General features: G+C 44.7%; 1 protein-coding gene and 1 pseudogene across 11 annotated transcripts in view; one reads left to right on the forward strand and one right to left on the reverse strand.

Annotated features, from left to right (window-relative positions):
* The window catches only part of KIF22 (kinesin family member 22), a 49704-nt gene that overhangs the window by 971 nt on the left and 21290 nt on the right, over window positions 1–27443 (forward strand). The window contains exons 1-8 of one of the 11 annotated variants that reach the window (XM_085880465.1): window positions 329–350; window positions 1128–1208; window positions 12925–13033; window positions 13201–13364; window positions 13466–13593; window positions 20537–20688; window positions 20828–21037; window positions 21159–21268. In XM_085880465.1, the coding sequence (XP_085736591.1) occupies window positions 13204–13364; window positions 13466–13593; window positions 20537–20688; window positions 20828–21037; window positions 21159–21268 (761 nt within the window). In that variant the 5' untranslated portion in view covers window positions 329–350; window positions 1128–1208; window positions 12925–13033; window positions 13201–13203. Of the gene's footprint in view, window positions 1–130; window positions 351–839; window positions 908–944; window positions 964–1127; window positions 1209–2845; window positions 3001–5761; window positions 6136–12924; window positions 13104–13200; window positions 13365–13465; window positions 13594–20536; window positions 20689–20827; window positions 21038–21158; window positions 21269–27443 lie in introns of those variants that run through there. The other 10 variants (XM_085880472.1, XM_085880473.1, XM_085880462.1 and 7 more) reach the window with 10 other exon arrangements.
* Window positions 7591–9852, reverse strand: LOC147025753 (uncharacterized; annotated as a pseudogene).

Below are 27443 nucleotides of genomic sequence, written 5' to 3' on the forward strand. Positions count from 1 at the left end.
CGCAGGATCCAAGGAAGAAAATGGGGAAAAATGCTTTTAATTAAATTAAATAAAAAAATTGTTTGTTTGTTTTTTTGGGGGTTTATTTTATGTTTTTTTTTGTAGTTGTTGTTTTTTTTCGTGGATTTTTTTTTCTTCCACTTCTTCCTCTTCTTCCACTCAGGGGAGGGGCATGGGCTTGGTTGTAAGAAAAAGCCTGTTTTACGGCCGGTTTTGTTTTCTTCATCTTAATCTCTTCTTTCTGGTGCGTGTCACTTATTTAATTTTGAATGTTTACTCTCTTCAGGTTTCTTTTAGAATTATACGCAGGTCTTGCAATGCCAATACTTTTGGAACGGTGTATGACATCGGTACGTTGTTTCCTATTTTCCAGTAGTTTTTTTTTTGGGGGGGGGGTTTCTATTCTCTTCAAAATGTAATAATTTCACTTTGACAGATTTATCACGAGCATTGTTGTTAATTGTTACCATTGATCGATCAGTTAATTCTTCACTGAACAGCATGTTTTCCTTCGTTCGTGATATGTGTATAGCGGTCATGGCGGTACAATCAGCAACAAACTTCTTTAAACTTTTTCTCGAAATATGAACAGGCTCTGGAATAAATGATCACATGCGATTTACGAACGTAACTTACATTGACCTGCACTTATTCTAGAGACGCTTTAAACTCGATAATAAAGGAATCATAAATAATGTAATAAGCGGTGTATAATAGTCATGAATGTCAAGTCCACCAATTTTTTTTAATACATACTTATTTTTTTGTTTACATGCCTGCTAGTAAACAATGATTATGACGTGTGATGTTAATATTTCATGTCGAGGAAGAAGATTGGAATTTCATTTGACGCACGTGACGTGCCCCTCACACCGATTGGTCAGTTTAAATTCGTTTGCGGTTGTTGGTGAGAGACAGAGTTCTTCTTTTATTTATTTATTTATTTATTTATTTATTATGAATGTGAGTTTGTGCTCGTTCGGTTAAGATCCCAATAATGATTGTACTCTTTGCAAACAGATGGTAATTGGAGCGTCACAGTCTCGTACTTTTAGTCGTTGTGAATATAAAATGGAGGAATCTGAATACGTTTTATTAACCAACTTAACGATTTCAACGATTGGCAGGATCAGGAAGGAGTCTTGACCTTGGCGAACGGTTTTCGCTGAGTAAAGCTGGCTGTCTCCCTGTCGGCACCATAACACCAGGTGGGTTAACTCAGCCTGTCATCCTTCCGAGGTCGGCAAAATGATGACCATCTAACTGGAAGCAGGGGGCACTGCATCAGCGGCACAGCTGCACTCCCAGCAATGATGCAACCAGCAGCGCCACAGGCTGTACACAAAATAATAAAAACTTTGGGATCGACTTCAACACATACACCTATCTGTTCGGTGTGTTCCTTGGTTCTTGAGCTGGGATTGTGTCCTCTAGGTAGACCAAGACCAAGTCCTCTGTCTCTGTCTCTGTCTCTGTCTCTGTCTCTGTCTCTGTCTCTCTCTCTCTCTCCCCACCTGCAGTTGTGTCCTGAAAGCTTGTGGCCTCAACAATAACCACAGACCGTGGTCGTCGGTTCGAATCAGCACTTTTCCGAGCTCTGTGTGATCTACTTGGCAGGAAGAGAATTCGAACCACAGCTTTCCATCACCCGTCGCCGACCGGGCTCGTGGAACGATTCCATCGACAGTTGGAAGTGTCTCTGAAAGCCCTTGCGAATACAAGATGGACGGAAAGTCTTCCTCTGGTCTTGCTCGGTGTCCGACCTGAGGTTAAGTCCGAGCCAGGGTGCTGTGCTGCTGGGTTCGTCTTTGGCACAACTTTCAAGTTGCCAGGACACTTTGTGGCACCGAGTCGGTTGAATCACGACTTGGATCCCAGCAACTATCTGAACATCCACTGCGGATGCACACATGAGAAACTCCAAATCCACACCTACCAGGCCACAGCACAGGCAACCCAGACCAATTCAGAGTTGTGCTCGTGTTTTTGTGCGACACGATGCGGCGAGGAAGCCACTTCAACCCTCGTATTACGGACCTTTTGAAGTGAACTGCCGTGCTGACAGGTTTTTCACTGTTAACCACAAAGGGAAACATGATACTGTCAGCATTGACAGGTTGAAGCCCTCTTATGTTGAACATGATCTGACGACTGCACACGCGTCGCTCCTCCAACCCCTCGCCTGCAACCAGCACCGGCAGTGGTTCCTCAAGCACCGGCAGCGAGGAAGACACGATCTGGTGGTCAAGTTCGTTTTGTGCAGTTTTTTTTTTTTGGGAACTTAAAACTTTGGGGCTGTCCATCTTTTTACTCCGTTCCGATCGATCGCTTTCTTCCTACGTTCACGAGTTCTGGTCGCTGGCGATCTAGCAGGGGGTCTACTTGTCGTGTAATTTTCATCGGTGTCAACTTGTCGGTACTTTTCCATCATTAATTTTGTTGCATTTACTTGTCCGATCAATGGCAATCGTGTGGGTGTGTGTTTTTATCTGGTTAAAAACCAATCATTTTGCCCCACACTACTCTCTAGCTCGAGGACCTCCCTCTCCAGCAGGGTTGTCAGGTGTCCAATAAGTATTGTATTTGTACGATAATTCAACCTCTTGTACAATGTACGATCGATTAATTGCAAATGTCCGATAATTCAAAAAATGAAGTACTCGACCTTTATTTTCAGTTTATATTTCATGACGTTTTTCTCAGTCTGCTTGGCACACTATGACCTTCGCCGTCCCACCTCACGCAGCGTAACATCATGTAAGCACACCTGGTGTTGGCTTAGCAGCTCGGGCGGCTGGCTTGTGATCTTAGATTCCTGAGTTCGAGCCCCGCTGGCTACCGAATTAACACCAGGTGGGGTTGACTCAGCCTGTCATCCTTCCGAGGTCAGCAAAATGAGTACCAGTGAATTGGTAGAGGGGCTCAGCATCAGCGGCACAGCTGCGCTTCCAAGAAACGATAGATACCCGGCAGCCAAGCTTCCATACGCAAGAAGATCATGTAAGTACGTGCACAGAGAGCAACTGAAGAAAGCAATGCACACCTCGTTCCGAGCATGTGGAGTCATAGACTGTGGATGTGCACACCTTAAGTTATAGCAAGGGTTCGGGCTTCATCATTTAGGTTTTTTTTTTTAAGCATGACATCACAGTGTGTAGGTGAATCCAACGAGTTCAAAGCGTTCGCACGTTGGTCTCCGACAAAAAAATCAACGTATTGGAGCGTAAATTATGAGAAAAATTGATTAATTTAAACATGATAGAATAAGCTACCGAATCATCAAAATATCTTAACATTCTGTTTCTGGAACAATAGACCGTGGACCGAGCATCCAAAATGTGTCTAGTTTTTGACTTTAGAGAACCACCTCGTGAATATACCTGAAATTTTGCATAGATTTAGATAAAAATTCACTTAGAAAGAATTCACAACTGGTTAGTGCAAAAAGTTGCACATTAATTAGTTATACAAATTATCAAAACCTTTTGCACCATCTTGTGTCCATTCTGAGATAGCTGTGGGTTACTCTGTGGGAATTCTGATGTCTATGTATTCATATAATAGGGAGACGACTCGTATTGTGTTTTAATCATCTATCTATAATTGTGTGTGTGTGTGTGTGTGTGTGTGTGTGTGTGTGTGTGTGTGTGTGTGTGTGTGTGTGTGTGTGTGTGTGTGTGTGTGTGTGTGTGAGTGAAACCACTGTTTCTCGACAACCACTGGTCCGATCTAATTGAAACTTGCCATGTATATTGCTGGGGACCTGAGTATGTGCCTTTTCAAGGTTTGATATTAATCAGACACGTTGCTGCATAGGTGTGGCCGATGGGGGAAAGGGCACCATTTAGTTACCGTGGCGTAGGAGTGGCAATGGTCAATGGCAGCGAATGTCATGGCAAGCAAAGACAGGGAGGTAAACTTGATTTTAATTAACTCTGTGTGTGTAAGTATTACAGCAGTTGTTGCTTCAATGCAAGCGATAATTCGTGGAATGCATGTGAACATTTCGTACGGGCACGCACCACTTTCGGATAGTGATGACTTACTGTATTCTAATAATTTCTCGATTTCTTATGCGCATTTGTAGATAAACACAATGCCCCAATCCAGTCGTCGTTTACGAGGGCAAAGGAACGGCCTGTGTGTTTGTTTGAGTTTTTTTATTATTTTTTTGGTTTGCACGTACGGCTGCACACACACACACACACACACACACACACACACACACACACACACACACACACACACAAAATGGACCCCATGGGGTCTTTATTCGATCCCTCAGCTCAGGAGGGAAAGGCGTGCTGGGGACCAGGGCTCGGCTTGTACCTGGTCGTCGGAGGGAAGGCGCGCTCCACGATGCGGCACTTGACAAAGGTCGTCGGTCCGATCCCCAGTCACACATTGGGGACTCGTGGTTCGTGGCGGAGCTCGGGTGGTGAATCGTCGGGGTCCACAGAACTCCTCGTGCCAACGACGACATTCCGTCCACACCACTCCCGTTTTCCACCAACCCCTCGGAGCGTCTCTGGAACTTTTTGGACCTCCCTCGGTGGGGAGGTACCTTGGTCAGCACACCTCGCTGTTCGCCTCTAATTGGCCAGGATCCTATGGGCACAGCCTTCCTGGACGGGGTTTCGGCTATGCACGGAGAAAGCCGCCCCTCCCCTCCACGCGTGTTTGAGGAAGGTGGATGGTGGTGAAGCCCCATTGCGTGTGGAACGTTCGTGGAAGCCGAGGACTGGGACCGCGAGGCCCCCCTCTCGGCAAGTCAAGGGACGAGCAGCCAACGGTGCTGATGGAGTGTGATGTGCAGGTGGTGAGATGTAATAACCTAATTATAAAATAACTCGTAGCGCACACACGAAATTCCCATTAGACAGAAGGAAGGATTCTAACTATAAACGCATACTTATCAAAATAACTAAGCTTAGGGACTGCTGTCTGTTTGTGTGCAAATGGCTTCCAGATTCGTAACAATATCAAGGCTTTGCTGACATCTGGTCCCAGATGTGAGCTTATATTTGATAGACTCAGGGTCCTCCTATTGTTTCCTCTTCCAGTGTGGAACAATACTTCTGCTCCAATGTGCTCAGCCATGGTGATTCCAATCACAGACGTCTGTGTCAAGACTTTTGATTTGGACCGGGTATGGGGCCCGATCTGTTGAACTTGATGGCTGATGTCTCGCAGCATACTGGCAGTGAAGGAAAAGACAAGTATCTGCTTCTTCGTGGTTCCACTCAAGTTCTGGCACAGAGCGAACAATCATTTGCTCATTCTCGTCTGTAAACTCATGACACTCCCCATCGTGAGCAACGAACACCTTGACTTTCTTCAGACATTCAGCTGGTTTCTTCCTCCAAGTCTGGAAAAAAACCTGATCAGCTCTGCTTTGTTCTCGCCACATGCCCGAAACTTCTTCCATTGGTGAGGTACCTGCTGATCTGCACTGTAGATTTTTGTTAGCAAGCTGCCACCCACTGAACGTCTTCCCCTCTCAGCGTTCTGGATGCTGTCTTTCCTGTAAGTATCAACTACAAAGTGGACTTCTTTTGTAAAGGAGTAGTTACTTCTTTCCATATATTGAAAAAATAACATTGAAGCAATGATATACACTCATCACTATATTTTACTAAGTAGTTAGGATGGGAAATGAGAAAGAGTGGAGATTACGAGGAAGAGGATAAATATAAGTGATAGAATTTAGAGCAGAACATCCAATCGGATTCATGACAGTTAGATTCTATAGTATAGTAATCACTGGGTATTGATTTTGACCATTCTGTCAAAAATTAGTTAATGGTAAAAAGGAGATCCTACCTTCCAGATCCGTTACATTCATCATCATCATCATCATCATGATCATGATCATCACCGGGTGCGGCATCGGCGACTCCAGCACCTGCAATCCCCACACCGAGCCTGTGCTGACTGTGGTGTACTTGCAGCGCCTTGACAGTGACCTTACTTTCTGGGCTTCCTTCCACATCAATCCACTTAGCAGCACATTCCTGAAATTTCTGAATGCTTTTTTCACTAAATGGAATTTCATCAAACAGAACCCCAAAGAACTGCCTTCAGAATCTTCAGCAGCACAAGCATCAGACGACACGTACACCGCCATGACTGCTTGTGAGTTTACAGCTTGCCTACAACGAAGCGCGTGATTGGTTGATTGGCGTGGTGCTGTGTGTCAAGAGCGCTGTGATTGGACGATGTTTATTAGAAAATTGTCACAATTTCGGGTATTTTTTTTTTCCATATTTTGAAAAAATGTGCAAGTTTGGTGCTCGACGAGTTTCAGATATGATTTCTATAATATCTTCACACAACATATTATAAATACAGGTAGATGCACGAGGTGGGTCATAAAACTAAACAAAACAAGAGGTCGGCCCACGGCCTTCAAAAAGTAGTTTCACCTTCAACTTCATGCTTCACCTTAAAATGTATTATTAATTTATCTTTGAACACAATACTTTCCAATGCTCCTCTGACCATCCAAAGTTGAGTTTCTCTGGATTAACTTTGCTGCATTTCTTATATTTTTTTTGGTGATATTTCAGTCGAGGGGCTTGAGGGTGCCGCGGTGTCTTTCGTGCGTCAAGGACACGGTGGGGGTTGTGTTCAAATCCCCTCAGAAACAGCGGCAGTTCCCTAATAGTACAGCGGATAAGCACAATAATTGTGCGTTTCATGAGAAAAGCATGAATTTTCTGACATAGCGAATACCATAAGGTTTATTTTCAGATGTGGAGGGAAGTCAGATTTGACCTCTGAGGACCGTGAGAGGTCAAATCCAAGATGGCCGCCAGTCCACCGGGTCTAATGTTCAAACGCGTTTAATTGGGTAGTCGATCGAGTCGAAAAAAAAACATTTTTCAAAAAAATTTTTTTGAAATTTGTTCTACCCTTATTATCAGTATTTAAAATGGCGATTTCAGTTAATACAAAGGCGATTTCGATGAAACTTGGTTGGTAGGTTCATACCATGACCAAGTTGTGTGCAAATGAGAACCGTTGCTATGGACACCACTGTTGCCTAGCAATGGGACTTTGAATTTTTTGAAAAATCATAAAAAATTTATTTCTTCGAAAATAAAAAATCGGGCCACGAGCGACTGTGGGCAGTACATTCAGCCATATTGTCAAAAATTTCCAGCCGGATCCCATGAAAACTGTCGGAGAAGATAGACTTTGAATGAACCTTGGTCGAAAACAATAAAAAAAATGAAGTTCGTTATATCTCAGAGAATATGAGTCAGATATACATGAAACTGGTATGGCAGGTTCATGGTATGTCCTAGTTATGTGTGAGAAAGAACCGTTGCTATGGACCCCTCCGTTGCCAAGCAACGGCCGAAAAACCTCTAAATGTGGGGGTATTTTAACGAAAAAACAATCTGCAGCATTAACCCTTGAAGCTAGAATCATGAATTTTCTTGTGCTTAATCCTCAGGTCATTCCCCCATCAAATGGGCCCATCGCGTCAGGTTCTATTGGGTAGTCGACTACCCGTGTCCGCCTACCGGCTTGTTTTGTAACTAAACTGTAAAAAAAACATTGAAGGTGTCATTTCCAACTAAGTTTGGAATGGCCATTCGTTGGGTGATACTTTTGAGATCGCCAGGAGCCAAGGAAATTCATTTCGATCAAGGTCAAATTACGTTAAAAACTTTTGGACATTCTTTTGGTAAAGACAATGGATTGGACCTATGCAATATAGCGAAACTTCGCTTCCATTTTGACACTATAGGGATAATAATACAAAAAAAATTAACAGAATAGTCCCACTCTGCGAGTCTATTTAATACCTTATTAATAGCAATGATGATGATGGTAATGGTAGTGATCAAAATCTAACAGCCTCCAGAACAGAAGCACCATCCAGTGCATCCTTTCTCACAGCGACAGCGGATCAATTCATGGCACGAATTTGATGCTTCGGGGAGAGTGGTCCAAAGCGGCTGCCACCCAGTTGTTTCCTTTGTCCAGCCCCAGTCAGATGGCTCTGGCATCTCTGGATCCAGGACCAATGCCTGGTTCCAGCAGTTGGCCTGGTAGCAAGTGCGCTTGATGTGCTGTTTGAGTGCTGCCTGGGTTGGAGGAATGTTCTCTAGAGTTCTAGACGTCTGTGTGAAGAGCTGTTTCCTGGCGTGATTCATTTCCATGCTCTCACTGGTTCGGTCGTACATTAGCACCACAAATCGCTCTAGCAGTAACATTGATGCTTCACTGACCTCACTTGGCATGCATAGGAGTTCATTGAAAGCATCATTCACCTCTGGAAATACACAATCCCAGATTGAACAGTATGTCAACTAGCATTCTACTTCGTGTAACTGCATGGATCTTGAGGGACAGATTGAGTGGGAGTGGAGTTTCTCGGCTGCGGCTATGACGTTCTGAGCTTGGTGAATCCACGTTCCGTGCCTGCTTTACGCTGTTGAACACCATAAATTGGGAGATTGCCCAGGCAGGTTTTGTGGTGGTCGTGTGTACCAGCTGAGTCTGATGCTCGATGTTTGCCCCATCGAGTATCATGTTGACTTGAGCCAAGAGGGCTGGTGGCACAGCCTCCTGCTGCCAATTTGCCTGGAACGACCCATCAAAGGAGAAACTTGAGTCAAAGATCTCTGCGCACCACCTGTGCTGCTCGCATGAAGTGCATGGCATCACTGTCATGATGACAGGCCATCATGAGGGCTGGTGCAATGTCCTTCTCAAAACTCAGAATTGCATCTCTTCCCTGTGAATGTGCCCTCAGATCAGGAAGCGCAGTAAGCAGTCGGTTTTTCAGTCTGGTGGTGTGAATCCATTTTGCTACAGTCAGACCAAGCTGCTCCAGTCTGACCTTGTACAGCTGAGCGATGTCTGTCAGTCTGAACACAGAAGCACTGCCTTCATCAATGTTCATGTCTTCCAAGTATGTCACTAGCTCAGTAAAGGCTATGCCATGCAGGCAAGAATCATCTCCACCACTGCCTTTGGGTGCAGCCTGCCCGGCTCTGTTGTACAGTGAACGCAGACAGTGGTGATGGTACTTGGCCTCAATGGCCATCATGTCCCCTGCTGCAAGCTTGGCCAAAAGAACAGTCCTCAAGTTCAAGGGCACACTTCTGCACATTTGTGTTGATGTTGTAGGTTGATGCATTATGTAAATCTACAGAACCAGCAGGCTCATTGCAGAAGAAACAAGTAGGCTCTGTGGACCATGGATGGCTGTGAGCAGATCGAGTGTGCACAGAAGAGGTACTTCGTTGTCCTGTTGTCAATTCTCCCCGACTTTGCTCGTCAAACGCCTTTTTGTTGAATTTTAGCCGGCATTTCTTGTGCCACTCAGCCCCGTGTGCCTTCAGAGTGGATTCTATGCCATTTCCATCATCCAATCGCTCCAGGTGGAGGTCCATTGGCATGTGCTGAAGGGTGTGGAACCGGAGAAGGTCTTCTGCCAGGGATGCATAGCCACTATCAATGGGCTGTTTCGTTGATCTGAGAGGACACTGCAAAGATTCATGTGTTACTACTTGGCAGAGGACACAAATGTCCCAGTTGGTGCTGGGGAGTGGCTTGGATTGCTTGGATTTAGAGGGTTGGGTCGGGTCCATCAGGAAGTGACGCTTCGGCATGGTTGCGACGAAATCACCATGGCAGGAGAGAAGATTCTGAAAGACAAAAACACAATGAAAACACCAACTACCAAACCACATTTTACATCTCGGCTATCATCTTAGATACATGTCAATATCCAGGATTTATTTATTGGTGAGGGTCAACAAACATAAAACTCCACAGATAACGCATCTATACCCAGCTAGTCTAAGCATGGATATACACAATACATAACTGCGCCACATCCACCTCAAGCACACCCTCTGAGGGGCTAAATAACTAAATTCGCCACAATGACACCACTCTGTATTCATTTGCAAATTTCAACTGATTGCTTATTTTTTGATAAATTTTTACCTTGACCTTGACCTAAATTCATTTCCTTGAATTCTGACATTCTCAAAGGTATCACCAAAAGAATGGGCATCCCCAATTTAGTTGGAAATGACACCGTAAATGTTTTTCTGCACAGTCTGGTTCCAAAATTAAGGACGTTTGAACATTAGACTCGGGTGACTAGCGGCCATCTTGGATTTGACCTCTGACTGTCCCCTCAGAGGTCAAATCTGACTTCCCTCCACATCCGAAAATAAACATTATGGTATGACCTAACTGCTAGAAATTTCATGCTTTTCTCATAAAATGCACAATTTGTTAAAATATGAGAGCTTATCCGCTGTACTATAACAGCTCAGCAGTGGATACAAGCTGCATCGTGGACCCACTTATGTCGGATGTGGACCAATGAGAGAGAGGCTCACACAAGACGGAATGGGAGAACAGTCACGTCCGGTGAGGAGAAAGTAGCTGAGAGCTGGTCCACAGTCAGTGTCCGAAAAGCTTGGCCGGGGATACAGTGAGGAGGAAGAACCCCAGGGTGTGTAAAGGGAGAGTGCGGTATTGGGATTTGCATGAATATTAATGAATGCATGATGAGCCGGAACTGACGAGGCGGAACCGAGAGTGACGTCAGCGGGATGTCGAGTGTGGAGCACGAGACGTGATTAAATCAGATGAACGTTATTGCTTTTTCACAAGATATTGGTGACGAGGATGGGATCACCTTGCTCTTACACCATCTGTTGCATTCTTACCGAGTCCGGGCGAGCCTTCGATACCTTTTACCTCATGGACGTGCATGTTCGAGAACTTCATGCTGGCGGTAAATGACGACGCACTTTCTGATGTGAGGAAGCGCGCATTGCTTATACACTGCCTAGGAACTGAAGGTCAGCGCTTATTCTATACCCTCCCAGTTGATGGGGACACGTACTCTGCTGCTGTCGGTACATTGACTGCCTTTTTCATGCCGAAGGTGAACGTTGTTTACGAACGATATAAGTTTCCTCAACGAGCACAGAGGCCGGGTGAATTGATTGCTCAGTTCGTTGCTGCTTTACGTGGGATTGCGGTGAATTGTGAGTTTAGTAAAACCTCTCTGATGAAATGATACGAGATCAGCTCGTGGTAAAAACCCTTCCAGCTCACATACCGTGAACGGTTGCTTTTGGAACCGGAGATTACACTGCAGAACGCGCTCGTAATGGCGGGACAAATCGAATCGGCCATGGCGGAAGCGAAAGCGATTACATGCGGAACGTCAACGTCCTTTCAGGTTGTGGATACAATACCAGCACGTTTCTGCTCGGCAGAAAATCACCTTGTGCGGCGTCGAGGGCATGGCCTTCAGTGAGGTTGCTGTGCCAATAGAAAGGTATTGTGGAAACATTGAAGCATAACTCTGCTAGACCGGTGGTCTAAGTCAAGCGGCTCCAGTTGTGTAAGAACTACAAACCGTTGGACCGTGGAGTTATCTGTGGTCGGCGGTCTCAGGACTGAGTGTTCGGGAGAAACTCGAGTGCTCCCCCTCATGGCGAACCCAGTACCCTGGGCCGTAACAATACGATAATTTTGAAGTTCCAATGCGATATTTCCACATTTCAAATCTGAACCCTGCTCTTGAGAGACGAGTGAGCAGAGAGGAAGGCTTTAACGGTAGCGTGACGATGCTTTCCTGCCTGGCAACTCGCTATTTTCACCGTCGTGGAAATGACTCACGGACTTGCGTTTCACTGCAGTTAAACTAAAGTTAACTGAAGTTGAACCTCATTCACAGCCTGATCTTCAGTGACGCATTTCCTCTCTTTGCTCGTGGAGTTTCGTAACACGTGTCTGTTCGTGACCCTTTCTTCAGCAGCGCTTTGCTCTCTATACCTGCAGCTGCGTACCATGTGCCACATCGCGGCCCTTTCTTCAGTGGGTCTTTGTGCCTTTTCAGGACTATTTTCACATCGAACCCCTTTTGGTGAGCAGCTTATTCTCACAGGCACTGGTCATTTATGACACCCGAGTCACTGAGTGGATCATAGTCTTTCATGGACATGACGCCGAATTGGCCCACTGGGGATGGGCCGTTTCTTGCTCTTCATTGAACTTATTCCCGTCGTCCTTCCGAGGTCGGCAAAATGAGTACCAGCCTGCTGGGATGATTGATGCTGGGATGCTGGGATGATTGAGCCATTCGAGTATCCTGCGTCGGAGTGGCGAACCCGTCCAGGATTGTGCCCAATCGCCCAGGAGACCGCTTCGACAGCACCGACACTCACCGACAGAGTATGGTCCCAATGGATGGATGGATCGAACTTGTGACTGTATTCACCGTACTCAAGCTTAACAGATTATGGGATACCACTCAGACTGGATGAAGTCATCAACCTTCAGCAATGAATAGAAGTCGATAACTCGATTTTTTTTTCCTTTCTTTCTATAAACCAATGCAGATGAGAGCACAAACTTTTTGAGAGTGCAGCAAGGAAAGTTGCAAACACATGATGACTGCGAAATAAGGATTCGACGTCTTTCATTTGAACAAATGACATTCTTCTCATTCTTTAAACCTCGACAACAAATGCAATCTGACCAATTGGTCAACTTAGTTCATCGATTTCCATTTCGGGGAGGCAGGAAATCCACCTGGTTACCGATAGTCTTTCAAATTTACTTGCTCAATACGATGTACCAGTGTTCTTGTATTGTAACATTCAACGTTTTCATCTAAAAGTGGTTTTCTGAGCTTATTAAGGACAATAATGGTTGTGCATACCTTAGTAATTGTGTTATTATTATTATTATTATTATTATTGTTATATGTTCCCACATTGCAAAACAAGGTTCTAAGACATGATGTATCGCTTTCTGTAAGCTTTCCTCCATTTCAATCCATTTTCCTTTTCAACGTGGTTTTTCAGTTCATATCATTTCCAATTTCCTATTTTCTCTCTCACCCCACTCGGACCTGTTGGGACACAGCGAAGATTGTGGACCCACTGTTTGGAGAGGCTCTGGGATTCGAAAGGTCAAAACCCTCCATGATGGACATAGCCTAGCTGATGATACGGATAACCACTGAATCAAAACGGTCAGTAAGCTGAACAAATTATTCAGATCTCTCCGGATTTGTGTCTTCAGTAAGCCAAAGGAATTCTTCAGTTCGTACACTACCTCTGCATCGTCTTGTTGGATGTATTCTTACTAATAATGTTATATAATTTAACTATTTTGATCCCATTGTATTGCTGGAATCAGGACATGGACAAGCCAGACTCAGAGCGCAGCAAGGTGAAGGTAGCTGTCCGCCAACGACCTTTCCTGCACTCAAGCGAACGAGAGGAGCCTTGTCTGCGAATTCTGGACAAGCAGTCAGTCTCCATCATGAACTACCGTGACCGCCGTGAGAGTGTCGTGTACAGGTGGGTATGGAATGTGATAGGGGTCTCTCTCATTGTGTTTCGATCAATTTGCATGTCGTCATGTTCACCTGTCATACCTTTTCTGCTGCCTCTTTTCTCAGCTTTGACTGGTGCTACGGGCCTGACAACAGCCAACAAGAGCTTTATGAGGAGGCCGTGAAACCGGAGTTGAGTCACGTTCTACGAGGACAGAATGCCAGTGTGTTTGCTTATGGCCCCACGGGCACAGGTAATGTTGGTTCGACAGATGAAGGATATATACAAGTTTTAGGCCCAGTTCATTGCAGCTAATACGAATGAGCCCACGATATGATGACCACTGCAGCACGATCTGCTGACAGACTTGCCATTGGGATTTCCTGTCTCGAGTCAGAGCCTCGGATCGAAGTCCCCTTTTTTGTGCGGTAGTTTGACGTATAAAAATGTCGTGTAGCTTGACTCTCAATATTTGGGAAGCCGAACACTCCACAGGAATTGGGAATTGAACCATTCAAATAGTCTTTAAACCTGCGACAAGATAGAGTTGTTTGATGTTTTATTGCGTACGTTAAATAATATCTCTTAAGAAAGAGGGACGAAGCAAATTGGGGGTGGGGGTGGTGGGAGAGGATATTGCTGCGAGAGCAAACGCGTGAAACAGGATGATGTCTTTGTCATGATGGTTTACTTAGGTTAAACAACTGCGAAGCTACCCACTGCATTCCATGCCCAAAGGAACAGTTGGTATTACATCGTTGACGTCCTGCAACTTTACATGTATAAAGTGTATCCAATAATCTATATATTGTAATGTAGTCGGTATATATATGTATGTATGTCCGCTCTATACCCATTGGTCTGAAAGCTGGTCTGACTCCACCCACAATCCACAATCACCATGCCCTCCCTATAAGTGTTCCATTCATTGTAAAACAACCTATGTGACTGTTAAAAGGATCATAAAATATTGAAAGGATGGAGCCGACAGGAGTCATGGGCCTTGGTAATGCAACAGTATGCATAGGCCTAACACTTAAGGCCTCTGGTGTCAGCCTACGGGCCAGTGCGATTGGAATTATCCAAGCTATATAACCATCGTGTATCATATGAGCACATAAGCAGTACGAGGTCCGTCTAAAAAGTAACGGGACTGACTTCACAGAAATTTTATTCCAAAAAATATATTGAAATCACAGCTTGTCCCCTTCAAAATACAGTAGTTTCCCTCCAGTCTCACACACTTGTCCATCCTCTTCTTCCATGCTTCGATGCACCCCTGGAAGGCTTCTTCTGGAATCCTTTGGAGCTCCGTCGTCACGGCCCTTTTGATGGCCTCCACATCAGGAAATCGGGTCCGCTTGATCGCCCCCTTGAGATTGGGGAATAGGAAAAAAATCACAAGGGGCCAAGTCTGGCAAATACGGGGGTTGCTCCAGAGTTGGCACGTTCCTCTCCGCCAGAAACTGTCGGATGCTCAGGGCACTGTGAGCAGGGGCGTTGTCATGGTGGAGCACACAGGCGTTGTTCTCCCACAGATCCTTCCTCTTGTCCCGGACTGATCTCATGAGGCGCCGGAGGATCTCCTTGTACACGTATTGATTCACTGTTTGACCCTGTGGTAGAAACTCGAAGTGGACGATGCCCTTGATGTCAAAAAATGTGATGAGCATCACCTTGACCTTCGACTTCGACATCCTTGCTTTCCTTGGTCTTGGTGATGCCCGACTTTTCCACTGACGACTCTGCCATTTGGTCTCAGGATCGTATTCGAATATCCACGATTCATCGCCAGAATGACCCTCCCGAGCAGGTCTGGATCGTCCTCGAGGCGCTCGATAATGTCTTGACAGACAGTGACTCTTTGCTGTTTCTAGTCCTCGGACAACAGCTTGGGGACCATCTTTGTGCACACCTTGCGCATTTCGAGATTTTCAGTGATGATTCTCCAGACAGTGTCATTGTTGATGAAACGTTCCTCAGCAATCATCCGCACCATGAGTCGACGATCTGTGTGCATAATCTGCCTCACACGCTCAATGGTGTCCGCCGTTCTGCTCGTTGAAAGTCTTCCAGACCATGGATCATCTTCAACCTCCTCCCGTCCCTCTTTGAACCTCTTATGCCATTCAAATGCACGTGTACGTGACATCGTTTCTTCCCCGTAGACTTGCTGCAGCATTGCGAATGATTTGGAAGGTGTTTTGCCAAGCTTGGCAAGAAACTTCAGATTGGCTCTCTGCTCACGACTCGTAGCACGACGACTCAGACGAGACAACGTGTAAAGCATGAACTGTAAAAAAATCACAATGAATGCAGTCAACCATCACCAATCATATATATATATATATATATATTGCTGGAATGGTGTGAAAGACTGTGACGCAACCCGATCATTCAAGTTGTGTAAGTGGAGCACACAGCAGGCTCAGTCCCGTTACTTTTTAGTAAGACCGATCTCGTATGCTTCGCATCCATAACCCGGGCTAATTTTATTTTTGGGAGTGAACGACGCAGCAGTCTGTTGCCTATACACCGCCCAAATAAAGGGATGCGTCAGAAGAAGGTGTTGCACACTTGTAACAAGATCGCCTGTTGGGCAGGTACTCTGCTGGTATACTGAATGCAGCAATCAACCGAAGTCAAATGTTGTCGATCGCTTTTGCTTTCCTATAACACTGGATTCCAACTACAACCTGAACTTATTCCTATTGGTACGAACATTATTGATGTTCCTTTTTGAGAGTACACCTTTCTGTGTATGACCCACAAGCTTCTTAGCAGATCTTTTGGTTTTTTTAAATCATAAACTTTTTTTTATTGTTTTGACAGTTATTGTGAGGTTCTCGCATGACTAATTGAATGAAGACGCTGATGGAAACAGCCACCAGTTTTCAACTCATTCTATCCAACGGTTTCGGAGTTCATAAAAGTCAAATAATGAAGCGCGCAAAGAAACAGACGCTTCTCAAATGAGAGTACGATGACGAATAAAGAGTGCAGTGCAGGAATTGTGTGTTCAGGTAAAGTTATGATATTTACTCCTGTTCAAAAATTCATTCAGCATTGAAAATTTACGTGGAGTAGAAAATGTATTTATGGCGGTAATAAGTATTGAGTGTGGAAATATTGGTACTCACCTGGTTTAAGTGACCGCTCAAGGGAACCCCCAAAATGTTTGTAGACAGGTAGTCTCTTAAGTCTTAATCCAACCAAAGCAAAACAGGCATGCTCCATGCAAGATGAGACTTGTCTGAGAACACAAGCACGAAACAAAGTAACCCAAGCCGTATTGATGGTTGTAAGCACAAAATTGTGCATGTAATTAAATACTGTTATAAATTAATAAGCACATAATGTCGTACAGTGTGTACGAAGAAATATCAACAACCATTTTATCAAGAAAAAGATTAAACAAATCAAGTTTTACACACACACACACACACACACACACACACACACACACACACACACACACACACACACACACACACACACACACACACACACACACACACACACACTTAGTCCCCTCTTATGACACGCAGGGATATGTTGTACCTATTCTAACTCGGACCAGTACACCGGTATTCCATTCATTGACCTCAGAAGGATGAGAGGCTGAGTCAACCCCACCTAGTGTTAATTCAGCACCCAACGGGGCTTGAAACTCAGGACCCTAGGATCCCAAGCTTGCAAGCCTAACCATGAGGCCAACACCAGGCTTCGAAACAAATCAAGTTCTGTGTTACTCATGAAAGCACATGAGGAAGTGGTTAAAGGTTACTCATGAAAGTGGTTAAAGGTTACTCATGAAAGTGGTTAAAGGTTACTCATGTTACTCATGAAAGCACAAGGCCTTCCATTTTCTGTATTAAATTAATTTTAAAATTTAACATCTATTTAAATTTTAATATTAAAATTTATTTTTTATTTAAATTTAATATTAAAAATTTATTTTTGTTCACAGATTTGCAGTACCCATTTCAAACTAAATAATTTGCAATGAGTGTAAAAAAGTGGAAGTATCTTGACAACTATATTCGATTTGGATTTGTGTCCCTCTCAAAGGGTGACACAGAGGTACCCCAGTGCATAATATGCAACAAGACTCTGAGCAATGATGGCATGCGGCCCACACGCTTGGAACGCCACTTTAAGACAATGCATCCTGCTCTCGCTGCCAAACCCAAGGCATTCTTTGAAACAAAAAGGCAGTCCTTGAAGCAAGCCAAGATGGACAGCAGTGGAGCATTTCGGCAACAGACTTCAAAGGTTGTTGAGGCTTCCTCTGAGATCACCATAGAGCCGTAACATCGGGGAGACTCTCATCAAACCAAGTGTACTGCGTGCAGCAGAGCTCGTTCTGGGGAAGGATAATGCAAACAAGCTTTCCCAAATCTCTCTATCAAACGACACCGTCAAGGCAAGGATCGATGAAATGTCTCAAGACATCAAAGATCAATTTCTCGACCAAGTAAGAGATTCTCCTGCATTTGCCATCCAGTTGGACGAAACGACTGATGTTGCTCAGTGTTCTCAGCTGCTGATGTATGCTCGTTTCGTGTCAGGCAATAGTGTAAAAGAGGAAATGCTCTTCTGCCATCCCATGGAAGGTTATACAACAGCAACAGATATTTTTCAAGTGGTATCAAACTTCTTCCAGGAAAACCAACTTTCATGGGACTCGCTGGTAGGGGTGTGTACTGATGGACCTCCAGTCAAGCTTGGTTTGCAATCTGGTTTCATAACAAGAGTGAAAGAAAAAATTCCATCTGCTATAGGTACGCACTGCATCCTTCATCGTGATGCCTTTGCATCCAGAACTCTACCTGCTGAAATGAGGGATGTCATGAACCTGGCTATCAAGGTAGTCAACTTCATCAAAGCTGGAGCCTTAAACAGTCGTGTCTTCAAACAGCTGTGTGTGGATATGGATTCTGAACATCAAGCCTTGCTTTTCCACACAAACGTACGATGGCTTTCGAAGGGAAACGTGCTTGGACGGCTTTATGAACTACAGCAAAAAGTGGCAACATTTCTAGATTCGCAGCAGAAAGCAGATCTCCATGACAACTTCCAGTCTGAAGGATTTTTGCTATATCTAGCTCACCTGGTGGACATCTATGAAGCGCTGAATGCCATCAACTTCAAACTCCAAGGGAAAAACGTCAACATAATCATGCACCATGATGTCATTTGAGCATTCATGGCCAAACTCGACCTCTGGAAATGTCGAATTCAGGATGGAAATACAGCCAGTTTTACTAACTTGGATTCTGCTCTCATTCACAGTTACCCTGATTCTGAGTTAAAGAAACAAATAATTACTCATCTGACTGAATTGAAAGCAGAATTCATCAGATACTTTCCGGATATAGATGAGAAGCGCGAAGCCTGGTAAGTCATTCGGAACCCATTTCAATGTGAAGTAGCTGATATTTCAGACCAAGTGCAAGAGGAGTTTCTTGAGTTAAAGTTCAACTCCTCGGCTGAAGAAGACTTCAAAAAACTGGATCTCGAGACGTTCTGGGTCACGTCCCTTCCTGTTTACCCTTTGATCTCACATCAAGCTCTTCAGATTCTGACAATGTTTGGATCAACGTATCTTTGTGAAGCTGCATTTTCCATCCTCGTTGCTGTCAAGACCAAGTACAGAAACAAGCTGAACGTTGAAGGGGACTTGCGTTGTCCTCTCTCTGCCATTCGACCACGCATTCAACATCTGGTAGCTAAGAAGCAATGTCAAGTATCTCATTAAATATGTTGTGTATATGAGCGTTGCTTATACAGAATTCTTTGTTCAATAAAAAGATTAAAAATACATTTTTTTCAGTTTTTCCTTTTAATTCAGGAGGAATTTTTAATCATTTGGTTGAAGATGTGGGGGGGGGGGTGTAGGCAAGGACCAACTACTAGAGGGGGCGTGGTGTAAAAAGGTTAACCACTGCTGTAGATAGCTTTTCGTGTGTGTGTGTGTGTGTGTGTGTGTGTGTAAATAGATTGTTGGTTGTTTTTTCAAATCTATTTCGGTTGTCCTTTCCTCCATTGGTCCAGTATAGCCCGCATGTATTGTTAGCTGGGAAGTTTTACCCCACCGATTGGCTCTACACATTAGCCGGTGCATACTTGGCAGCTCCGCATGGCTTCACCTGATCAGGTAAGATAAGACAAGTATGTATCAAGTGCATGAGAACCCCTTGATCCTGCCGATATAACAGAAAGGTAACACGTGAAGTAGTGGGAACCCTGCCAGGATTGGCGGTACCAATCGGCGTTCATGGTTGACTTGCAACCTGCCGGGCAGTGGAGTTATCTGCAGCTGATGGCCTCAGGACTGAACATTCAGGAAGAACCCAGGTCCACAATAAGTCCATAACTCGTCAAACGTGTCTCAGAGAGACATGTGGGGCCTCATTCGACTCGAGGGAGTCCGGTTTACCCTGTGGACCCATATCTTACCCAAATTAAGGAATTCTTAATAATCATACACTATTTATAGTTACACTTACAGTGTTATAATGAAACATAAAAGTACTTCAACAACACATCACACAACTATTCAATGTATTGTCTATCTTGTGCTTGAGAAAAGCCTCCATTGGTGCTTCCGTCTCTTCCTGAAGCCAGTTTGTAGATCACTTTGCTGCCATCTTGCTTTCAGATACCTCTTCCTATCTCTCATCTGACTGGTTGCTTAGCATAGCAAAGGCTCCTAAGGATTTCCTCAGCCTAAAGGATATCCTTACTTAAGGATTTCTTAAGAGTTGTTGATGCAACAGCCCTCAAGGAAATTCTTCACGAAGGAATCACAGTGGACCTTTGGGGGAATCTTTCCTTAAGGATGAGGGGATTTTATACAACTAGGCCAAGGTCACTAATTGAGGTTAATCGGCCATTTCAGGAAGGAAACAAGTGGTCACTAGTTGCAACAACCAGGTGGTCTTTTAAGGGGGGATCGTTCACAGAGATTTTCTTTAGTGAGGACCTTGCAGCGGTCATGAAAGGCAGGTGGTTACTCGAACAAGGTAACGTTCGAACAAGATAAAATTGCCTTTTTACAGTTGATGCCCCAATCACAAGTTTCCTGTACACAAATGAAAGTAGCTGTCATAACAGGATATAATGTGGATGTCCACCTGTGCACTGGCTTTGATTTGATGTGGTGACTTGTTATAAACACATGATTGCGCCAGGTAAAACGTACACCATGGTGGGGACCTCTGGAAACCCAGGTGTGATCCCTCGAGCTGTTGGTGACCTCCTTCATGCATCTCAAGCCACAGCACAGACCAAACTCTGGGCTGTTTGCATTTCGATTTCATATCTGGAGATATACCAGGAGAAGGTGAGTGCATCCTATCATGTTCAAACCCTCATGCTATCACGTGGTCCCATTTTATGGAAACAAATGGATCCTCCCCTTCTAGCACCGATGCCCTCTGATATGTCCTTGATGATTTGGTGCTGTTGATCTGTACATCCAGGTGCGTGACCTTTTGGACACCAACAAGCAGGACTTGCCAATTAGACAGGACCGCAACGGTGCCATCCTGGTTCCTGGGCTGACCGAGCGAGTGGTTGACAGCTATGCGCAGTTTGAAAGGATCTTCATGGCTGCCAGCAGGCATCGCATGACGGCCAGCACTCAGTTGAACCACACGTCCAGCCGCAGTCATTCGCTGCTCATGCTGCGTGTATGTGGTTTCTGTTGTTGGAAAGGAGTCATTGCTCCTGATGGTTTCAAGGATAATACTTCATGCAACTTAAGTGCAGTGTGGTGTTAATCGTTCACATGTAACGTTCACGTGTTTTCAGGTGGTTAAGACGGAACAAGTCACCCCTTTCAGGCGTTTTTTTGGAAAACTCCACCTTGTTGATTTGGCTGGATCAGAAGATAACAGGCGAACAGGGAATAGTGGTGTAAGGTGAGCTTGAAACTTGCAATTTACGTGTAAGCTCCGCAGTGTTATTTACAGCCGAGTGCATATCGTTCCTTCAGAAAGTATTCACACCCCTTGACTTTTGTCACATTTTGTTGTTACAGCCTGAATTTAAAGTGGATTTAGTTTAAATTTTTTGTCACCGATCTACACAAAATACCCCATAACGACGAAGTGAAAACATGTTTTTAGAAATTTTTACAAATTAATGAAAAGCTGAAATGTCTTGCGTCAATAAATGATCACCCCCTTTGCCTATGACACTCCAAATTGAGCTCAGGTACATCCAATTTCCATCGATCGTTCTTGAGATCTCACTACAACCTGATTGGAGTCCACCTGTGGCCAATTCAATAGATTGGACATGATTTGGAAAGAAACTCACCTTTCTAAATAAGGTCCCACAGTTGACAGTGCATGTCAGAGCAGCAACTCAACCATGAAGTCCAAGGAGCTTGTCCGTACAACTCCAAGATAGAATTGTGAGGAGGCATAGACCTGGGGAAGGGTACAAAACAATTTCTAGAGTGTTGGAAGTTCCCAAGAGAACAGTGAGCTCCATCATTAGTAAACAGAAGGAACATGGAACTACCCAGATTCTTCCTTGAGCTGGCCGTCTAGCCAAAATGAGTAACTGGACAAGGACCTTGGTTAGAGAGATGACCAAGAACCCAATGACCACTCCGACAGAACTACAGAGTTACTTGGCTGAGATGGGAGAATCTGCCGGAAGGACAACAATCTTTCTAAAAACATGTTTTCACTTTGTCGTTGTGTGGGGTATTCTGTGTTGATCGGTGGCAATTTTTTTTAAATTTAATCACATTTTAAATTCAGGCTATAACACAACAAAATGTGAAACAAGTCAAAGGCTGTGAATACTTTCTGAAGGCACTGTATATTTGTTTTCACTCTCAAAGGGACCACTTTTAGGATTTTTGCATCCTGACAACAGTCAGCACTTGTATAGGTTCTCAACATGATCACATCTTGAAGGATTACCAGTAATATTTGAAAAAGCAAAACATTATCAAAATTTTTATATAGTTGTTTGTGGTGAGAGGTGATGATGGAGACGTTGTCCTTGCGCCTCACTCTTACATGGACCTCAATTTCATGGAAAATCTATTTTTCAAATTAAAATATTAAAATAAACCAAAAACACAGTCGGTCGGTATTTTTAAATATTATAATTTTTTATTTTTCATTTTTCAAATTAAAATCTATTTTTCAAATTAAAATATTTGTAATTAAACCAAAAACACAGTCGATCGGTGTTTGTTTGTCATCAACCACAATGTGTACCGGTGGTGGGGGGGAGGGGTATTGCAAGTCAGCTGTGGAGATGACTTGCAATGTTGCATTGCACACAAGACATATGCAAGTGTTTTACTGACCCCCGTCAAGGGAGGGGGTATTACGTTCCCCAATGGGGGAGGGGGGAGGGCAGGTGTTTCATATGAGTACCTTCCTGGGATTTCCTCCCTCTTTCATTTCCTGTCTCATTTATTTCCTGGCATTCATGCATGTTAATGTTTCAACCGATCATTAAATGATGGCCATTTGTATGTTGTCTGTGTAAGTCTGGCTAAGGCACAGACGACGGACTTACAAGGTGCGTACTCAGACGTGCCGTGCCGCCCCCACCGGCCCTGAGGCCGCCGGCCACGGATAACTCCATGGCCCAATGGTTGTTTAGCTACAGCGGATGCCGGCAAAAGCAATTACACTGAGCAGGGTCCTCGCATCCTCAGTGGCGTTACCTATTCATTGGTACAACTACTTGAGCTGGGGTCCATGCCCTCAGCGTGAACCCGAGTACTTATAACTGCCGAGCGGGACAGTGGGTGCAGCGCTGGCTAACTCGCTGGACCTACTAGGGGACAAGGGGGTGGGGGAAAACTTCCCAGCTATCTATTACGTACACACTTTGTTGGTTCAATGGAAGAAAGCACAACTGAGCAGATTGGAAAATGTGTTAACTATTTATTTACACACACACAAGCAAGCAATCATTAAACACGTATTTACAAGTAAAAGGCACAGAAGAGCAGACTTACCACAATTATGTATTCCGCTTAGACAGACTTACTTGGACAAAAAGTTATCATTTATTCTGGGAAGAAGAGATAGGAAGAACTGGGGAGAAAGAAGCAGAACGGAATGTGGGGGTGATGACTCTTACCTCTTGCCACCATGTGGGGTTACGTCAGGTGAAACATTGTGTGATGGGGGGAGGGGGTTAGGATGGGCTGTGGAGTGTCGGAAGCATGTGGTGTGAGTCTGTACGAAACTGCGTGACACCCCAGGAACTGCACCGCACTCCTACATCACGGGCTGCTCACCTCTGGCCCTCACACGACTCGTTCCTGTGCCTCGTGTCCCAGGGTAGCTGGGTACAGCGCGATCCGCACTCCAGAAGGCAATCTCGAACAGGCAGTCTGAGACACACTCACGGCGCTCTTCATGCATCAACAGGTCCCAGGGCATCAACACCAGATGCAAACGCTCATGTTCCGTCTCTGGATTATTGATGAACAGCGGTTCCTGATGCCTCGACAACAGCCGACAGGGCATCGTCAGCAATTATAGCAGATCCCAGGGCGTTAACAGCAGCAACAGCTTAAAACGCATTTGCGTTTCATTTCTTAAAGCGGCTTCAGCTCGGCATAGTTTCGAGGGGTAAACGTCACGTGAGCATCTTCTTTATTGCTGCGTGTCCGACGAGGGTGGGTGCGATGAGCGAGCAGTGGAAAACCTCATTTCATGCTGTGGTGATGGCCAGTGTGCCCCACCCCCTCCTTTCACGTCCACAAGATGGCGACGAGAGCCCTCGCTCCCTCGCTCGCACACAAACATCCATTGTACAATGCGTACTTTATTGTGGATGTGAGATGCATTCTACTTCACTGTGCACGGGAAAAGCGTCGTACTTTATTTCGTACATGAGAAGCATCGTCCCACATGACGAATTGGGAGTGCAGGGAAGGAAGAATGAAGGAGGGTAAGGTGATCGGCATGAAGGATTAATCGTCTCTCATGGTGAGGGACAATTCTTTTTTGTATACCAAGTCAAGGCTCATATAAGAGCTAATACAGAGAAACATATAACAAGGCAGGACACAAAAGGGACGGGAGAGGGAAGCACAAAATAGTGGGGAACAAAGACGAGAGGATATCTGTGGAAGGGAGAGGGATGGGGCAGGGTACACGGGGTAAACAGGATGGTACTACGGGTACTTTTCAGGAAGGAAATTACAGGGAATTTGAAGGAGGTGGGTTTGGGGTGGATTAACGGGGGGGGGGGGGAGTAAACATCATGATTCTGGATGTGGGAAGACATGAGATGGTGGTGAACAACTGTTTTCAAGACCTGGAGGGAGGAGTGGGATTGAAGAGAGTGTGGGAGTTTGTTCCAGAGGCGGGAAAAAAAGATGAATGATAGGGTGAAGGTTAGCAGTGATTCTTGATTTTGGCAGTTTCATCAGAAGGGGGTTTTTGGCAGACCTCGAGTGAGCTGAGGAACTGGAGGGGGGGGGAAGATCACAGACAGAGTAGTGGGTGGGGGCGGCGGCACGGCCAGAGAGGAGAGGGTAGAAGACAGAAAGACCATCGACCTGCCTCCAGTGAGAGAGTGAGAGACCCAAAGACAGCCTCATCACGGGAGATACAAATTATCCTAACTAAATGCCTTGCTTTCCACAGCGTGAAGGTGAGCTAGGTGTTTGGCAGCAGCACCACCCCGAAGGGGGGAGCAGCACTCCATCAGACTGCAGATGAAAGCTTTGTAAATAGTGAGAAGCTCAGGTGTGCCAAGCAAGGACTTTGCACGATGGAGGATGCCCAGTCGGCGACTGCTTTGGAGGGCAGTTTGGAAATGTGACTTTCCCAGGAAAGATCATGGCAGATAGTGAGACCCAAAGGCTTGAAAGAAAGGACTTCTTCCAGAGGATTGTTGAGAAAGTGGATGGGGTGGGGGGGGGGGTTCTAAACGGTCCTTTCGGAGAGACATAGTGAGAGTGTGAGATTTGTCAGGATTGAAAGACATGTTCCACGTGTTTGACCAGTTTGTGATTTTACCCAGATCTGCAGAGAGTGAAGCTGCTGCTTGCCGATCTGAGGGATGACAGATGATACGGTAGAAGGTGGAGTCATCAGCAAAGAGATAAAGAGGATTTTCCAGAGTAGGAGAGATCATTGATGAAAACAAAAAAAATAACAGGGCTCAGAACACTGCCTTGAGGAACTCCAGCCTGGACAGGAAGAGGGGATGAGAGAACTCCATTTAGGGCCACACGTTGACTGCAACAGGAGAGGAGGAAGTCTGCGAGCCATGAGTGGAGATGGCCTTGGATACCACAGGAGGAGAGTTTGGTGAGCAGGGCAGGGGGCCAGACCATATTGAAAGCATGCAATATGTCTGGGGATATGGCTGTGATTTCATGTCCAGCATTGAGGACCTCGAGTCATTGTTGGGAGAGCAGAAGCAGCATATCCAGGGTAGAGTGACCATGTCTGAAACCAAATTGATGATCGGAAATCAGGCCACTGGAGAAGAGGAAGGATTTGATGTCTGAAGCGATGATGGATTCCATAACCTTGCCGATGATTGGTCGAAGGCTGATTGGTCTGTTGTTGCAGGGATCTGTTTTTGCACCTTTTTTAGATCCTCGTGGAGGATCTCTAAGTCTTGCTCACGTTGTTGTTCTTCATCTTCTTCTTGTGGACTTTTTTGTTTCACCGCCTACAGTTTTCATTGAAACTTCCTGAAACTTGGCATATATATGTAAAAATACCCTGCACAGACAGTAACCATCTCTGATTTTGAAAATTCCTCCTAGAAAAAAAAGTTTATGACGTCAAAATATCTCCGCTAATGGAAATCGCCTAAAAATTTATCTCCGAAACTAGGTAAGCTTTTTGAATTCTGTTTGCGGGAATCGAATAGGGCATTAGCAGAGATGAATTACCGCACATATGATACATCACTATGACGTCATATCAATTTTTATGACATCATTCCTATTTTTTGTTTCACAACCCAGAGTTTTCATCGGATCTTCGTGAAACTTGCCATGTATATGCAGAAAGCCCACACACAGGCAGTAACCATCTCCGATTTTGGAAATTCTTCCGAGAAAAAAGTTGACGCCATAATATCGCCGCTAATGGAAATCGCCTATCCCATTATCTCCGAAACCAGGGAAGCTGTTTGAATTTTGTTTGCGGGAATCAAGCCGGGCATTAGCACAGATAATTTATCGCAAGCCTGATACATCACAATGACGTCATATTCGTTTTTATGACGTCATCATTAAGAGGACGAGGATCTTAGCTCATTTAAGCTTGTTATGCAGAGCGGTAATGTTTGCTGATTTCCAAAAAGATGGCAGATGATCTTGAGAAAAAAAAATGAACAGTTGGTGAATCGTAAGGGTGAATATATAATCGGATGGTTAATTGGGACGAATAAAAGAATGAGTGGATTTGAGTGGTGATGATAGACACACCGAAGGACGAGAATACATCCACGGGGTTGAAGGAAAGATTGCCGGGATGAAAGAGGGGTTATTGAATTAAGATTTGGTGAAGCGGATTATTGGTGGATTGAGGAGAGCATAAGGGGGGTTGTTGGAACGGACCGATTGTGGATTGAGATAAAGTGTGTGTGTGTGTGTGTGTGTGTGTGTGTGTGTGTGTGTGTGTGTGTGTGTGTGTGTGTGTGTGTGTGTGTGTGTGTGTGTGTGTGTGTGTGTGTGTGTGTGTGCGTGCGTTATTTTTACATCAGTGTGTCTCCTCCATAACTCAAAAGTCGTGAAACCTCAGAGCCCCAAACTTTGCATGCATACTAAGAGAATACCAAGAAAGTGCATGAATGAAAATTGGGTGTTTGGGTTAATTTAAACACCCCTTTTGAAGACAATTAACGACTTGCTCCATGAAAGGCTTTTCCTTGGTCCGTGCAACTCTGCCTCGTAGGGGGTCTTATCCGCCATATTGATTCAGCCTATTCAAACATGCTTTGCCTTGGAAATACAATCTCCTCTCACGGACCAATTAAAGTATATAATCAAAATATTATATCGGATTTGAGAAACGAATCTCCTGGACGCAATAAGTGTCAAAATCTGGAGTGAAATTTGAAAATTTAAAAAAATTA

Source organism: Eptatretus burgeri, chromosome 5 (genome assembly GCF_056783735.1).
Source record: "Eptatretus burgeri isolate ZD-2024b chromosome 5, Ebu_testis_v1, whole genome shotgun sequence".
Classification (NCBI taxonomy): Eukaryota; Metazoa; Chordata; class Myxini; order Myxiniformes; family Myxinidae; genus Eptatretus; species Eptatretus burgeri.